Source organism: Peromyscus leucopus, chromosome 6, assembly GCF_004664715.2.
Source record: "Peromyscus leucopus breed LL Stock chromosome 6, UCI_PerLeu_2.1, whole genome shotgun sequence".
NCBI lineage: Eukaryota > Metazoa > Chordata > Mammalia > Rodentia > Cricetidae > Peromyscus > Peromyscus leucopus.
In genome coordinates this window covers 117,104,566-117,122,325 of record NC_051068.1, presented here as the reverse complement: position 1 = coordinate 117,122,325, position 17,760 = coordinate 117,104,566, and the positions used below count along the sequence as shown (strand labels likewise).

At 46.0% G+C, this 17,760-nt stretch overlaps 1 protein-coding gene across 2 annotated transcripts in view; it reads left to right on the top strand.

The window, feature by feature from the left end:
* Positions 1 to 17,515, top strand: part of Dnai3 (dynein axonemal intermediate chain 3) — a 62,063-nt gene extending 44,548 nt beyond the window's left edge. Inside the window, exons 17-23 of one of the 2 annotated variants that reach the window (XM_028876882.2) lie at positions 1,095 to 1,255; positions 2,232 to 2,295; positions 9,593 to 9,723; positions 12,031 to 12,235; positions 13,702 to 13,793; positions 15,209 to 15,331; positions 17,198 to 17,515. In XM_028876882.2, coding sequence (XP_028732715.1) covers positions 1,095 to 1,255; positions 2,232 to 2,295; positions 9,593 to 9,723; positions 12,031 to 12,235; positions 13,702 to 13,793; positions 15,209 to 15,331; positions 17,198 to 17,341 — 920 coding nt within the window. In that variant the 3' untranslated portion in view covers positions 17,342 to 17,515. Of the gene's footprint in view, positions 1 to 1,094; positions 1,256 to 2,231; positions 2,296 to 9,592; positions 9,724 to 12,030; positions 12,236 to 13,701; positions 13,794 to 15,208; positions 15,332 to 17,197 lie in introns of those variants that run through there. The other variant, XM_037207174.1, reaches the window with a different exon arrangement.
* Positions 17,516 to 17,760: the final 245 nt, after the last annotated feature.

Sequence of the window (17,760 nt, the reverse complement as noted above, 5' to 3'; positions counted from 1 at the left end):
ACACACACACACACACACACACACACACACACTTAGACTTTTCAAACCCCCACTATTTTCTTGATGTTGACACTTTCATGTGCTCCCTACCTTTCCCCCTCTTCAATTTCGTCTCACCGTCTCTAAGAGAACAAAAGAGCACTCCCTCAAGTTAGAGTATGATTCAATCTTTAAATATTTACTTATTGTTGTGTGTGTGAGTTTTTTTTTTTTTAAGAGAAAGTAGGAATTCGGCTTTTTTTTTCTTTTTTCTTTTTCTTTTTAAAGATTTATTTATTTATTATGTATACAGAGGAGATCTCATTACAGATGGTTATGAGCCACCATGTGGTTGCTGGGAATTGAACTCAGGACCTCTGGAAGAGCAGTTGGTGCTCTTAACCTCTGAGCCATCTCTCCAGCCCGTGTGTGAGTTTTTTGCTCACATGTATATGTATGTATACACACACACCCCTCATGTGTGTTAGGTGCTCTTGGAAGCCGAAAGAAGGCATTGGGTCCCCTGAAACCAGAGTTACAAATGATGGTTAGCTGTCATGTGGGTGCTGGGAACTGAGCCAATGTTCTAGAAAGAGAAGCCGGTGCTCTTAAATACTGAGCCTCCTCTCCAGTCCCAGAATATGACCCATCTTTACAAAGCCTGTTTTATGTGCATCCACAGGATGTCGCTATGAAGAGAAGTAGCAGCGCTCCCTTGGTGTTAATCTCGGAAAGATGTAGCATTAAGTGCATTTTGTTATTTGGCACATGCTTTTCTCTGTTTTCTAAAAGCTTAACAATATTTATAAAATTTTACATCATAAAAAAATCTTTCTCTAAAATAAAATGACATCAGCTAATTGAAAGAAAAATCCTGGTGTTTTGGCCTCCAGGATAGCTGTCCCCTTATGCCGCTTGCACATTCGGCTCTGACGTGTAAATAGATTATAACATAGTTGGTGGTGGCCTAAAAAGGATGGGAGTTCCTGCTAAACTGAAGCCTAACGAGTCTTGGACTAAATCACTGCCGTATTGGGAAAGGGATGAAAGGAATAATGTGTGGCAAGCAACAGGAAATATAACATACATCTTAAAAGATCTTTCTCTCTAAACAGGTACGTCTTCTATCCATGTTCTTCTGAAGGAGAAGGTGTTAAGCCAGGTGAAAGCCCTGAAGTCAGCGGAAGTAAACCCCTACCACAATCTGGAGGCTGGGATAGCCAATATTCTCAAGCCGATAGATGACTTCTGCACCAAGTTCTTCGTGGGAACAGAGGTAAACTAGAACTGTCTGGTCTTTAAATTACATCCCCGCTGTTGAAGTTTTATAACCTTTATTTTACATGTTTCCTGTTTGAAGGCAGTTTCATGTTTTAATATGGTCATTGGTATTTAAGATTTTGAACTTAGGTGCCTCGTAGACTCAGGTTTGAAATCTCCTTCACGGGCTGGGGATGTTGTCAGCCGAGTACCTACCTAGCATGCACAAGGCTCTGGGCTCCATCCCAGCACCACCTAGAACAGGCTTGGTAGCACACATTGGTGATCTTGGCACTCAGAAGGTGGAGGCAGGAGGCCAGAGGAGCACAAGTTCAAGGTCACCTGAACCTAGGTGACCTGGAGTCAGTTGTCGAGCGTCCACGTCTTCGTGGCAGGACCACTGCCTCTCCCCATTGTCACTCACAGCTTCTGTCTCTTTCCCATTTTTCTGGCTGTCTCCTCTGTTGCGTCACATTAGCCCCTCTGTCTTCCCCTCTCCTTAAAACGGCCATAGGTTAGCACCAGACTGCTCAGTGCTTAAGTCTGAGTGGAGGTTTGTGCTCTCTGCTCTTGACTTGAAAAGGTAAATGTTATGATGCATCTTCCCTCTCTGTCTTACTCCGGTCTTTATTAAGTCCTGACTTGGTTAAACATTGAGAACAAACCACTGAATGACCCAAACCTGCCCTCGTCCCCCACTCATCCTCAGACAGGAATGCCAACAGTGATGCACAACAAGTCTCCATGGCTTCCAGGTTACTCATGTCACTGTGTGTGCATAAAGCAAACTCATTCCTCACTTCATCTTGAAGTCAGATGCAGTGACACTTTGGGGCCTTTCTTCCCTCCCGGTCCTCTGAACTCATGTGTGACTAAAGTGACTCGTTTTTGTTTGTCTTTGTTCTCTCAGTCTTAGCACAGGGCCACAGGAAACAAGGTCACTTGCCTCTGAACTTATCATTGCGTTTATCCAGAACCTGTTTTCTTTCTAGGAAGGTGAAGTGATATATACAGACTGGAAAATGGAGAGAGACTCTGAAACTGGACGATTCATGCGTAAGTTTTATGAATTAGCCTGTTGTTAATGAGATCTTCCCTTTGTTATTAGCATACGTGAGTTATACATAAAAATGGGATGTTAGCACACATATAAAATGCATTTTATTGTCTTCACTCTTCATTGCCTATCTGACCCCAGCTCCCACTAACCCCCTCTGTCCGCCTGCCTAGTCCTTATTAATTTATGTATTTAATGGCCCAGTGAGTTTCACTAGGCTTGCTTACGTGGTCCTAGGTTAAGGGTTATTTACAGGCGCGTGGGTTCCTTTGCCAGTACCATCCCTGAAGAGATGGCACCTCCTCCAGCCATTAACTATCTATAGATATTCAGGAAGTGGGGGCGCTTGGTGAGCCCCTACCTGACTAAAAAAAACACCCTCTACCTCTAGTTCCTCAGGGGCACTGGGGCCTTGTGGGTCATCTCTCCCTTGTCCCGAGTGCAGGATACCCACAGGCCCAATCCTGCCCAGATGTTATGCCAGTAACTACAGATGCTGTGAGAATCACAATGTATCATCCGAAGACCGCCTTCTACCTTGCTGTACTCTTCTGTGAAGCTTCTGAGCCTTGGAAGGGTTGCTAGATTTATATATAATTCACAGATATTCATTGTGTGTGGGGGGGTGCTGCATGCCAGACCTGTGTATCATGGGAGTAGTCTTCACTCCCCTGGCACACAATAGAGGACTCAATGCCACGGCAGACATGGATTCCTCCTGGTCTCATGCATTCTCCTGGGGTCCCATCTCCTCTAACAGCCTGCTTTTGAAAAGTATTTAACCATGGGGGAAAGGTCAATTGTTTTAAATGAATTTTATTCCATTTTTATGCTGTGGACCAGACAACGGTGTTAGTAGATGAGGAGGAAGTGTTCTTTTCTGACCTGTTAGAAAGGCAAACGAATGTTAGCATTGTGGTTGTACGCAAGCAAAGTCACGGAGAAGTCCAGAGAGGAACTGTCTTTCTTGGGCTGTTAAGAAATGCTCTCCCTTGGACCCCAGTTGTGCTGAGTCCTGTCTTAGTCAATGTTCTGTTGCTGTGAAGAGACACCATGACTGCCGCAACTCTTTAATAAGTTTATTAAGGTACACAATATTTTGAGGAACACAATATCACCACATTTCCTCTCTTTTTGTCTAAACTTAAAGAAAGCTTATAACTAATACAAGAAAAACTATTCAATAAGTATATATAATATATACAGCCAAAATTACATTAATGATGTCTAGTCCATTAACATTTGACAGATTCAGATTTAAAAAAAAAAAAAAAAGGAAAACATGTAGTCGGGGCTGGCTTACAGGTTCAGAGGCTTAGTCCATTATCATCATGGCGGGAAGCATGGTGGCGTGCAGGCAGACATGGTGCTAGAGAAGGAGCCAAGAGTTTGACATCTGGATTGGCAGGCAGCAGGAAGAAAGAAAGACACTAGGTCTGGCTTGGGCATTTGAAACCTCAAAGCTTGTGTCCAGTGATATACTCCGTCCTATAAAACGACACCTACCCCAACAAGGTCACGTGTCCTAATCCTTTCAAATAACTCCACTCTGTATGAGCCTATGGGAGCCATTTCATTTAGACCACCACAATCCTAAAGGATGGATTGGAAACTTTATATAGATTCAATGGGGAAAGACCCTCCTTGTCAAAAGAGCAACAAGCACGTGGGAACCCAAAAGAGCACTGAACAGGAAGGATGCAGGAGAATTCAGAGCCAACACACAGGGGTCTGAGTCCAGGTGGCAAAGAGTTCTGACTGTCTTAATGAGGTTTTTAGAGCCAACTGTATTGTTTTTAGGGCCTGGCAGGAGAGCGGGAGTTGGGGCGGGGAGCTCGGGGGAGGCTGGGTCAGTAGAGCTCCTAATGGAAGCTGGGTGAGCAGTCACAGTGGCCTAGTGAGAGCCAGTGGGGACTTGCAGGCAGGCCTGGTTACAGTCATACAGCAGCAAAACTTGGGAGACAGAGTCTCTAGGCCAAGACTCCATGGCCAATGAGATACGGTGGTCAGGATGAAAAGGGGTTGTTTTCCACTCCTTGGCGTTTAACCCCAGGGTTGTGGAGACCCCGAAGCTATCAGCCAAGCACTGTGAACCAAACAGGCAATGCTGCGGCAGCCTGCTGTTCCCACTGAATAATGCTTGCAGAGTGGGAGAGCTGGTATACACAGCAGCACGGAACTGTAATCCATGTGCCCTGTTCATTGCGCTGCAGAGGTTTTTCTGGTGAGTTCCCACCCTGCATCTGTCATAAACACCAGGGATGTTCCCTGAGCAAAGGCAGAGGCAGCTGCCACAACTCGATCCCTCCTGTCTGCTTAACTCTACATAACCAGGCAGGAGAGAGAATTCCATCCTCAAGGGAGGAAAAAAAAAAACTGTGAAAGGCAGATTACCCCAAATAAAATGGGTTGGGGGCCATATCAACTATTTCCACATGATCTAAGGGGTGAGTGAAGAAACGCAGATCTAAATGACCACAGTTGGCATAATTGTTTGAGTTGGTAGACCCTTAAACTGTACCATCAGCACATAAGCGCACTGGGCACTCTTCCAAGCACTTTGCGTGGATAAACTCGTCACTGTCACAGCAGCCCTGTGGGATCCCTGCCTTGGGCATCACCGGCAGTCTTTGAACCCAGGAAGTCTGCCACCAATCTGTGCCTTTTGGTTTATTATCATTTTCTTTAAACAACCTGGCCGGGAGGCTCCGACACTCCACTTAATAACTTAGGGACAGCTCCATTCACTGTTGAAAGGCACGCTAGTTTTCCAAAGGACGCCAGGGAGAAAAGATTATCGTAGGATGTTATTAAAAAGAAAAGACCTTACCGTTGTGGATAATGCCATAGCTTATCTCAGTTCAGAGAGTTTCCAGCCCCCAGGACAGCCTTGCTCACTCAGAGACGGTGTGGGGGGAATCTGCCCCAGGGGCAGCCCCACAGAGAGACAAAAGCATCAGCAGAAACAAAGCCACCGGTGTCTGGGGTGTCTTCTGCCTTACCAGGAATTTTCTAGACCACTCAGGAAAGCCTGGAGAATATGAGTTCTGTGATCTCTTCAAGATATAGCCTTAGAAAGTGGATCTCTTGCTTCCTACCCAGAAGAGTTACCGTTATTATTATTTTTCATACATTTGTTGAGATCAGTCTGTGCCTTACTCTGAGTTGCTCTAGGTTGTATAAAGCAGTGGATCTTCAGACTAGGCCCTGACCTAAGAGACACCTCTTACAAGCATCCTGAGGGTGCGTTTTCAGGATGGAGGATGACTTCTGCAGCTTGACGGACATTCAAATGGCATCATCTGTCTGGTACCACACACAGTGGCACAGACTGATACATTATTATTAATGAGAATAGAAAGAGTGCCACCCTGTAAATGTATCAGGGCGATTTAGGACAGCAGGAAAACAAGGGCAAATTAAGAAAATATATCGGGGAAACTAGCCCCAAGAACTTACGAGACATTTGAGACCTAGGAAAGGCTGTAAATCTCTCACCTGTTACCCCCAGCCCCCGACCCTAAAAATGTAGGCACCTAGCACTGCAGAGACCATGGCTTGTGGTGGTATTGTGTTCCCCGAAATATTGTGCACTCTAATAAACTTATCTGGGGTCAGAGAACAGAACAGCCGCAGTATTAAACATAGAGGTTAGGCAATGGTAGCACACGCCTCTAATTCTAGCATTCCAGAGGCGGAGATCTGCCTGGATCTCTGTGAGTTCAGGGCCACACTGGAAATAGCCAGGCATGGTGACTCACACCTTTAATCCCAGGAAGTGATGGCAGGAAGCAGAAAGGTATTTAAGGCATGAGGATGAGGAACTAGGGCTGGTTAAGCTTTTAGGCTTTTGAGCAACAGTTCAGCTGGGATCTATTCTGGATGAGAACTCAGAGGCTTCCAGTGTTAGGAAACAGGATCAGCTAAGGAATTGGCAAGGTGAGGAAGCTGTGGCTTGTTCTGCTTCTCTGATCTTCCAGTGCTCACTCCAATAACTGGCCTTGGGTTTGTTTTTATTAATAAGACTCTTTAAGATTCGTGCTACAGTGGCTCCTACAGACGGTCAAGGACCCACAGGTGGAGATCTCCCAAACTGTACTTGGGGCTTCAGCTTGGCTCATTCTCCCCTGATATGGCCTACTAGATAGAATCGACGCCTGCCTGTCCTGCCATCCACCTGGACCTTCTGCCCCTCCCTCAAGCTGGACCCAGCCCTTCCTTCTTGTCTTTGCAACAGGACTAAACTGTACAGTTCAACTCTGACCCTGCAGCCTGAAGCCAAAGCCGGCAAGCCAGAGCAGCTTGGCCGACCTGGTTTGGTTCGTCAGCTCACCACCAGAGACCACTTCCTTCAGCCCCTGTGTTTCTCAGAAGCCTTGAAACCTCGGGAACCATACCTCTTAACCCTTTGTCGGCATCCTGGAACCTGCTGTTAATGTGGAAAACAGCTCTCCCCTCAAAGCGGATAAAGGATACTTTATTCTAGAGCCAAATGAGAAGGATCATGGTCTGAAAACACAGACTTGGGCTACCCTAAATTCCATATTCAAATATGGCTTTTAAAAAAAAGTTCTTGAAATTTTTATTGTAACAACTCGAAGAAAGTCATAAATTCAGACACTTTTCAAATCCATTGCTGGAAATGCAGGTGATGTGTCACAGCGAAGGAAGAGAATATCAGAATCTGCCCGATGACAGGCCCAGCTTTGGGGGGAGTGGAAGCCTGTGATCTATCAAGATAACGAGGAGGACTGAGAGCAGAAACCAGTTAGTCAGTTTAGGGGCAAGGACTTTGAAGGTGAACAATCCCATTTCTGTCCTTGGCCAGAAGCAGGAAATGTCCTTGTTTCCAGCCCATGAGGTCCAGTTGAGAGCTCTGGTTTCTTATCACTTTCTAAGTGAACACCTCTGCCTGGAAGCTACACATGAAGCCTGTGACCAAGACTCCAGTCCTGACACTGATCCCTTCTGGTGAATGACTTTGGGACTATATTTCTGGATTTCCATGGTGGAAATGGGTTATACCAACTCCCCAATTATAACTCCTCTCCTAAATGGTTTTAGAGTCTCTACTCTTGAAGGGAGAATATTATAGGAGCCTTACAGGCTGTTGAGGAGTGACATCTCCCTAAATATAATGTCCCTGCCCCTAGATAGAGACACAGTGTTCTGATCAACTCCAAAGCTGGGAGTCAAACCCAGGTCCTCTGGAAGAGTAGCCAGTGTGCTTAACCACTGAGCCATCTCTTCAACCCAGGTTGAATAATATCCCATTACATATCTAGTCCACATTTTTTTTGGCCATTTATCCATGGATACTCTCATCTTTCTTCTGTTGCAAAAGATGGTACCATGAATGTGAATGGACATTCAAAACCCTACTTTATAATTTTCTTACAAAATGTAGGGGGTCTCTTCCTCTTAAATATCCCATCAGTGTTTGGATTAGGGGGATCAGTTCAGCTCTCACGTGTCATTAAATTGATGAGATACACAATAAATTTGCAATTTTAGCCTAGAGCAGAGAGACATTGCAACTTATGCCCCACAGGCATGTGTTTTTAATGGTCAGTCATCCCTGGAGTTTGGAGCAAAGAATGAAGAGCATTCAGGTCAACAGTCAACCCTGGCAGATGGAAGGGAAACCCAAGCCCTAATCCTGAGAGGCAGGAAGCCCCTGGGGCCTGTGGCGAAGGCTCTGGAGAGCTCTGGCTCAGCGTTTGAACTTTACCTTTCTGAGTTGCAATCGGTGAACTGCATCAAGCCAGTGGCTCTCCTCAGCACGGCGTGTCACTCGCTCTGCCTGGCCGAGCTGTCTCCATATCTTCTTTCACAAATGCGTCCTGATTACCCACTCCTCTACTGCACCTTCATCCAAGTCACCACTCTCTCTCTCACACCTAAACTACCACAGGAGTCCTCACTGGGGGCCCTGCCTCGCCTCACCTGCCTCTATCTAACCCATTCTCCCCACAGCGGCCAGAGAAGCTTCGGAAACATCAGTGGGTTTGAGCTGGACGCATAAAAAGGCATTTCACTTCGGCCTTGGTCTGAACTCTTTTTCCTGAAGGGCCCTGCATAGTCTGGTCTGTGGTATTGTGTTCCCCAAAATATTGTGCACCCTAATAAACTTATCTGGGGTCAGAGACAGAACAGCCACTAGATACAAAGGCTAGAAATTGGTGGCACTCACACCTTTAATCCTAGCATTCCAGAGGCAGAAATCCCTCTGGATCTCTGTGAGTTCAAGACCACATTGGAAACAGCCAGGCATGGTGACACACACCTTTAATCCCAGAAAACCAGCCTTTAATCCCAGGGAGTGATGGTAGAAAGCAGAAAGATATATAAGGCGTGAGGACCAGAAACTAGAAGCTTTTGGCTGGTTAAGCTTTTAGGTTTTGAGCAACACAGTTCAGCTGAGAGCCATTCGGATATGAGGACACAGAGGCTTCCAGTCTGAGGAAACAAGATCAGCTGAGAAGTTGGCCAAATGAGGTTAGCTGTGGCTTGTTCTGTCTCTCTGATCTTCCAGTGTTCACCCCAATAACTGGTCTTAGGTTTGATTTTATTAATAAGACTCTCTAAGGGCTGAAGAGATGGCTCAGAGGTTAAGAGCACTGACTGCTCTTCCAGAGGTCCCGAGTTCAATTCCCAGTAACCACATGGTGGCTCACAACCATCTATAATGAGATCTGGTGCCCTCTTCTGGTCTGCAGACATATAAACAGAACCCTGTATACATAATAAATAAATCAATCTTTTAAAAAAAAAAAAAAAAGACTCTCTAAGATTCCTGCTACACTGTCCTTCTAGACCCTGTCCGTTCACGTCTCGTGCCTGTAGTTCCAGCTTCCAATTACTGTTCCTCTTCCAGGGACTTTGGTGTGTGCTGTCCTTCTGTCCACACTGTTCTTCCACACCAGAAACTCCCAAAGCTCAGCTACACTCAGACCTCAATGATTCATTCCCCTGACCCTTCAATCTAAGTTAGGAGTGCCCCTTGTCATCCCTCCTTGTGATGGTTTCAATTACTTACTGGAGGATTTGTTTACTGGATCGTCAGCCACTTGAGGGTAAGGCCACACTGGGTTACTAGCTAGCCATTGTCTAGCCACCCACATGAAGACCTTTGTTCATATAAGCAATCCACAAATATTTAGTGACTCCCCGAATAGACTAATGAACAGGTAAATGAAGGAGAACATGGTGCCGCTGAGGGCCTGAAAAGGGACCCAGAAGGCAAGTTTCTGTGACAGACCATGCACCCAAAGTTGGCCTTGTGTATTTCCACAGCCAAGAAACCTGTGAACCTCTACACCGTCCACGACGGGTCTGTCCACACCGTTCAGAGGTCACCTTTCTACAACGACATCATCCTCACTGTTGGGGGATGGAATGTGGCCATCTGGAAGGAAGAAGTCATGGTAAGTTGCCTGCAGAACTGAGTGGGCGGGTGTCTTTGTTACTGAGAAAGACAATAGGAACAATGGCTGTTCCTACAGTATATCATGCCTGTGGGGTACTTTATAGAGAAATGAGAACAGATGGTCTGGCTCCAGATGTCAGCAGAACCACTAGAAGCCTTTGAAAACACAACCATGTGGCTTTCTTTCCAGAGAGGAAGTAAACAACACAGCAAAGCCCTTGTTCTCTGAAACCTAATACATGTTTTTTCTTCAAAATATCTTTTGTGGGCAACTCATCTGACTTGAGTTTTGCCTCCTTGTAAAGATGGGACCCTGATGCCTAGTGAAGGCCAGAGCAGTGCTGGGCGTCTCCTTCTGCACCAGCAGCATGTTGGCAGGTTCAGGAGTTGGCATTTGTAGACTGGGGGTCCAGGGACGGCAGAGCACTGCTTGTCCAGACACATGTGTGCACCGGTAAGATCTGGTCAGGATTAAGAGCCGGGTCCTGCCAGATAGGAGCCAGACTGCCAACACAAACAAATAAAAAAAAATGAAAAACAATTAAATCCAGTGAAGCAGGGCAGGGCAAACCAGTTCTTTTTTTGTGGGAAGTCGAGACTACTCTGCCCCTTTGGTGAGAAATACGACACTGTGAAACACTGGAGGGAGACAGACAGACAGAGGCAGGGAGCATGTGTGTACCACAGCTGGAATATCCATGTTCCTTCACCTAATAACCCCCTCTGGATATCTAGTTGATATAAATAATTTTAAAAAGAAGTGTGTCAACATCTGTGCACAGGGTGTCATTGAATAAAACGGAAAGCCGCTTCAATCTCCATCAATAAACTTTCCATCAATAAATGTAGGCTTTGTTTGTTTTGTTGTGTTTGTTTGTTTTTACAATGAGGAAGTTTTTTAATTAGAAAAAGAAAACTCGGGCATGATTTTCAGAAGACTGTCAGGAACCAAAAACCAGGTTAGCCTTAGAGTAAGGGAATTGAGAGAATGGGGACAAAAAGGCTTGGAGGTCACCGAAGGAACAGGCCTGGGAAATCTTCTTCCCTCACAAGAGGGTTTCCTATGCATGGGTTGACTTGTGGGAGACAATCCCATGCCTTGCTTTAGTCACTGAAAATATAAGGGACACTTGGATATACCCCATGGGCAGATAGATGGGCACGACAGTAAGAGAAAGCATTTTCCAATCTCTTCCCTCTGTGACAACTTGCCCAAGTCAGCAAATCACCTCAGGTGGGGAGGAAAAAAGATGATTCCACTGTGCTCTGGCAGCCTGAAGTCTCTGTTCCACACATATCTTCAGCCATCTGAAGGTGCTTATGAAAAGTTCGCGGGCTCTGCTGATGACTCTCAGCTGGGACTGACAGCTGCATTAGTTACTTCTGCACAGCTGGGGTGAAAACACCTCGGTAATAACCGAGGGGAGGACAGATGTTTTCTGACTGACTGGTGTGTGGTTGCGTGGCTCAGCTGGTTCTGGTCCCGTGCTGAAACAGAATATGAAGGAAGCGGCAGCATGCAGACGAGGCTGCTCACCTCCAGGTAGAGGAGAAGGAGAGGCGCAGGTCCAGGATCCGGGGCGGCTTCACAGACACGACCTTCCTCCATCGAGGCCACCCCGACAGTGTCACCAGCTGGGAACAAGCATTCAACACATGGGTCTGGGGGAGACACATATTCAAACCGTAACAATAGCCTTTTTGTTTGCTTCTTGTGGGTCCCAGAACTGTTTCTGTGGGCAGCAGATCCCTGGCAGCAAGGTAAAGTTAGAGGAGAAATTTCCTTACATACTTCTTGTATCTACTGTCCACAGATCCTCACAGAAATAGCAATCCATTCAGAGGCACCTGAAACAAAATTGGAGGGTTCAATCTTTTCTAAAAAAGCAACTAAAACAAGAAAATGAGGTTACTTATAAAGTAAACGGGAGAGAAAATAACTCATCCTATGTAAAAACCCACAACATTGCTGGCAGGATGGCTCAGTGGGTAAAGGCGAAAGGAGAGTGTCAACTCCACAAAGATGCCCTTCGGCTTCCACATGGGCCTTGTAGCATGCACCACTCTCTGTCTGTCTGTCTGTCTGTTTCTGTCTCTGTCTCTGTCTCTTTCTCTCTCCTTTTCTTTCATTTAAAAAATAAAAATAAAACCTCACAACAAAAGGAAGTAAGACCTCCCAGAAGGATAAACTCATGGCTAAGTAATCATGGCCAGCTGGGCTGTACTTAAAAAAAAAAAAATCATTATGAATTTCCCTTGGGTCACAGGAAAAGTTTTTCAACGTGTCTTTTAAACTTGTGTTTAGAGTGGACCGCTCCTTCAGACCTGCTGCGCACCGAAAAGGTACACCTCAGGGGCCTGGTCCCTGACGAGGCCCGGCGTATTCTACATCGGCCGAGAGGATGGATACGTCGACATCTGGGATCTCCTGGAGAAAACTCATGAACCAGCCCAGTCCCAGAATATTTGCATCACCATGATCACCTACATCAAACCCTGGACCTTCTCCTGTATGTTCATTCTAATCCATCGAGCAATGTGTTTGGAGGAAGTAGGACGCTCTGGCATTCCCCTGAAAACTCCCCTCTCTCCCACACCCCCTCGCTCCCCCACACTCACCCCCACACCACTGTGTTTTCCTCCCACCCGTCTTTCCGCCCCTCCTCCTGTCTCCTTCCTTCCCTCTCTCTCCCTTCTGCTCTCCACTCTTGCCTTTGTTTCTCCAACCACATTCCCATCTCCCCCTCCCCCCATCTTGCCCCCAAACTCTGGAAGGCCCAAAGCTTCAGACTCACCAGCGGTAATTTCCCAGACTTCTGATAAAAGAGCCGAGCCGAGGCTGATTTTGAAGCACAGGATGGAAAGCATCCATCTAGTCTTCTCTCAGCACGACAGAACAGTCCTAAAGCTTTGCGGCTTTTTGGCTATTTCTTTTCCAGAAATATTGAGTTGTGTTTGGTGTGTGTTTTTTGTCAACTTTTTAGATATTACATACTTTAGTGATGCTTTCAATGACCACGTCAAGCAACTTTCTTCATGGGATCACACGATTCTCTAGGGTTATATATCTATAAAGCTTTAGTGCCTGGGTTAAATATGAGTAAACATACACTACCAAGCATAAATTCAAGAATGTATTTATAGAAAAGTAATTTATTTCCTTTGGTTATTTTTTTCTTTCTGTTTTTTTAATTTGTTTTTTGTTTTCTGTTTGGCTCAAATAGCATTTTCTGTGTAACTCCGATATACTTGTCCTTACTGGGAGCACTTTCCCTGTGTTCCCAAGAGGCACAAGATTGTCTCAACGATTTCTTTCGGGAGAAACACCCTCCCCCCTCCCACTCAGGATCTCTAGAATTTTTCAGCCTGGTTTCCGCTTAGCCATGAGGCATGACCAAAGCATGTTTCCCTATCCTTGGTACAAAACCCCGACTTTGTACCTGCAGGGTTGGGAGAGGAGGATTCAGTCAGCAATTTGAACCAGACCTGAAAACGAGAAGGGGGAAATATCCGGAGCATGGAGAAGGAGCGTTCTCACACACTGGTTCCTGTTTTTAAAGCCGGGTTCTGTCATAGGAAAACGGTGGTTCGGGCCGTGTCTTGGGAACTCATGGACCCAGCACGGTCCTTCAGCTCTCCGTGGGCTTCCTGGGTTAGAACCACGACTCTCCCTGCTTTCTTAAGACCGCAGAGAAAGGGAACGTTCAGCCTCTCATACAGACACCAGGAGAGCGAGCTCTGAGGTGGGGAGGGGGGACTGACAAGGACTCGGAGTTTTAGCTTCCATCTCATCAGCTGGAAAAAATGACTTGTCCACGTTTACATGGTCCAGTCATGAGCATCTGATGGTGTTTCCAGGAGTGCGGCAACCACAGCAGGTCCTTCAGGAAACCACAAAACAAAACATCTTATGTTTCACCTCTTCAGATGACTTTGTGTCTGTTGAGTTTCTCCCCTATTTTTTTTAACCTTCCAGCAAAGCAGCAGTTTATAGCCATAGCTGATTATTATGGAACACTGCATATCTTAGAAATTCCCTGGACATTAAGTCACCCTTCCTTTAATGAGGTTAGTAAAGTCTCGGTTTTGCAAGTTTGATGTTGCTGGGGCATTTCTTTCTTTCTTTCTTTCTTTCTTTCTTTCTTTCTTTCTTTCTTTCTTTCTTTCTTTCTTTCTTTCTTTCTTTTTTTATACTTGTTTATTTGTGTTGGGGTGGGCGCATGCCATGGCAACTTGTGAATGTCAGGGGGCAGCTCGCAGGAGTTGGTCCTCTCCTACCATGCGGGTCCCAGGGATGAGCTCAGGTCATCAGACTTGGCAGCAATCACCTTACCTGCCAAACCACCTTGCCAACTGGGGGCATACCTTAAAAGGGTGTTTAAAATGTTGGCACTTTCATTTCACAAGAGAATGAGAAATGTGTGCATTTTAATAATAAAAGAACACTTTATCATACGAATTAGATAGTGTGAAGCTAAGGTAAATAATCAAACATGAGAGCAGAAAGGGGTCCAGCGAATGAGGTACAGACTGGGAGAGTCGTTATTTTCAAGCCGTTACTGAGTGTTAGCCCTGCCACTTCAGGGACATCCTTCCCCAAGGACTCTGTTGATGTATGTACACACCCCTCCATCATCCTCCCTAACCTCTGCAAACTGCTGGCCTTGTATCTGAACCACAATACTCTGTCCCCTCCAACCTTATACTCACCACCTAAGTGTTTCAAGCAATGCTAAGAATGAGGGTATAAAAGGGTTGATGAATGAAAAATATAAATATATATGCACTCACATTAAATATACAGATCACAATCTATGGCAAGTCCCAGCATCAGGCTAGTTCCTGACAGGCAGCAAGCTTGCCCTGACTGCCTTCCCTAGGGAGGTCTCTGTTGACACCCTGCTAATTTTGTATGCTTGTGTGCTAAGCCTTCTAGGGGACCAGAATTCAGCTCTGCTTCTAGTCCCTTTAAAGTCTCCATAGAGTGCTGGAGAGATGGCTCCACCATAAAAGGCTAGGCTCACAACCAGAAATATAAAGTCTCTGTAGCTATCTTCATCTGAGTTTACCAAGTTTATTTGAGGACATGCAACTTCAGTCTCCAAAGTAAGAAGAAAGAAAAGAGAGAAAAGCAAATTCCTGAATATCTCTACTATAAGCACTGAGGGTTTTTGCAGCTCTCTCCTTCCAACTATAAGGGCGAACCTGCAAGTCACAGGGACCTAAATGTAAGCACAGAAGCATGCAAACGGAGCTAGCTTCCCTGACCTGCAGGCACACCTCCAATTCACACCCGCCTAAAGAATGAGAAGTACTCTATGACGTTCTTCTGCTCACGGTTAAGAAGGCAGATATGAGGCTGTGATCAGTGGAATGAGGAGATATGGTGGGAAAATCCTAACTATAGAACAGCAGGCCTTCTAACAGAGCCTTGTACAGACCACGGGCGTCCCTGGCTCATCACTGGCCTTTGCTTCTGACAGGTATCAAGCGTGAACTACTATTTTGAAAGAGAAGTCAAGCATCTGGAATATGTCCAGCAGCGCAAGCTTATCCGTGAAGAAGAAAAGAAAGAAATAGCCCTGGAACTGGTGAAGAAGAAAACTGTGAGTGAAATTTCCTCTCCTGCCAGTGGGAAAGTGTCACGGTGCTCGTTCCACAGGAGTCCTGTGGGCTCCACAGCTTTCTGCTTTTCCTTATGAGAGTCAAGAGGGCGTTTCTTTGATTTCCTAGACCACCATGAAGGAACTACCTGTTGATCACCCAGCGAGATCCTATCACATTTTGATCTGTTCATTGCGTGTGGGTGGGTTCTGGGTGGTAAGGCTGTAGAGAACTCACATACAGAGGTCAGAAGACACTTTATGGGAGTCAGTGCTCCATCCTGTCAGTCTGGGAAGGAACTCAGGTCGTCAGGCTTGGCAGCAGGCACCATACCCCCTGAGCCAGCTCACCAGCCCTGATACACAGTGAGATTCTGTCCACGTCATCTTTCTGTAACTTACTGTCATTCTAAAATCCTCTAGTGTAGATACAAGGATCCACATTCATTACGTGGAATTTTTCGTGTCTGGTGAGTGATGCTCTGAAACAGGCCATACAAAAAAGAACCAAATGTAGAAGTCAAGACATGAGCTGGCTCTCACCTTCACTGAGCTTTGGCTGTCTTGTCTGGAAAATGGGAATGCCAACAGCTGCCTCTGATGGCTGCTGGAAGGCCTTCAACTAAATAGCGTGACCACTCGCCATCAAATGGCTGTCAGGCTAGCTTGGTGGCAGATAGATGAGAGAGGGGTATCTTTTATCATACTGTGATGGATAGTGTGTGAACCCGGAAACAGAAGTGGGAACATGTCCATCTTACACGCAGCTGTCAGGAATGTGACGCTCTACAGGCCCGCTCCCCTCTTTCTCAGTCCCTCTCTGAGGGACAGCAACTCTAGGCTCGTTCTCCGTCATCCATTAGAATTGGGGACTTTTAAATGCTCCATAGACTGTTCTTCTTGTGTTCCCTCTCCAGTCGCCTGGGTTTGTATTCGTGTCCCTTGTTGGCTTGTCTCCACCCTTGCCTCTTTGTCACCATAGTTTCCTAACTGAACCCACCTGTGGTCTCTTCGCAGCCAAGCACATAGTATCCTCCAAAGTAATTTCCCAGATGAGAGCCCAGGTCCCTAAGAAAAGCAGCAGCGTGTGGATACTGTGATGTTCTGCACACGTCACTCATTGATAGACTCGAAGTCACACATCAAAGCAGAGGGCTCATTTCAAAAGCTGCCCTTGGTGGTGACATCGCATACAGCAGTCCCAGCAAACCAACTTCCTGTCTAGTCCCGCTGCAGCGAACGAACTGGTGGTGGCTTTGTGCTTTTTTTTTTTTTTCCTGAACACTCACAAACACTGATTTAAGTGCTTTGGTGGGAGACACTGCCACTCTCTATCCCAGCAGTCTATCCATAGTTGCTACAACAAAGTACAAAGCAGTTCTGCAAGTCAGCAACCTACCCTCCAAGCCACATGAGGAAAGCAGGACATGTGGAAAACTGGGGGAGGAGTCTGTCTGTTGGCCTATAGCAAGGATCCTCAACCCTTTCACAGGGGTCCCCTAAGGCCATCGGAAACGCAGATACTTACATTACAATTCATAACAGCAGCAAAATTACAGTTATGAAGTAGCAACAAAAATAACGTTATGGTTGGGATCACCACACCATGAGGAACTGTATTCAAGGGTTGCAGCATCAGGAAGGTTGAGAACCACTGGTCCATAGAGAAAAAAGTAGAGGGCAGGTTCTCCCCCACTCCCCACTTCTCAAGCACCTAGACCGCCCTGTCCGTCTGTCCTCCTACCCTCCCACAACCCCTTTGAGAGAGCAGCCACACCAGCTCTTCAATAAAAGCCAGCTCCTTCTCATTCCGCTTTGGTTTTTAAGCGATCGGTGACTTACAGAGCTGTCTCGCTTGTCTCCACCCAGAAAGTCTACACTAAGACAAAAGAGCAGATGGAGGCTGAGCTGAGGTTGGAATATGAGAGCTATCTGGAGCTTGAGAAGTCCGTCCTCTTCAATCTTGGCCTAACCAAAGTCTCAGAGAAGGTATCCTACTTAGATATGGCTTAGCAAAGATTCTCGAAGATGGCTCCTGCGGTCGCTCTGGTGATCTTCCCTCTCTTTCGATTGATTGTGTTTTATGTGAGGTAAAATATTAAACTGATTATATATAGGTTTATTTGTAAATGCAGGCTTTTATTTCACTGGTATTGAAACAATTAAATTCTGTCAGATGTATTTCAACCTCATGGTGAGTTTTATTGGACTGTGTGCAGAATGTGGGCTTTTGAATGAGAACATCTTGATTTTCTGACAGAGGAATTACCCAACTTCAGGCAGTCCCTCTTCCCCAGGGCTGGTCACACAGAGGCCCTACTCCCAGGCAGAAGCAGAAGTCAAATTTTGTTTTGATTTCTGATCACATTTCTGATCCCCACCACATTACTCTTGGCCACCTGTCTAAAAGAAATGCTTCCCCCAAGCCAGTG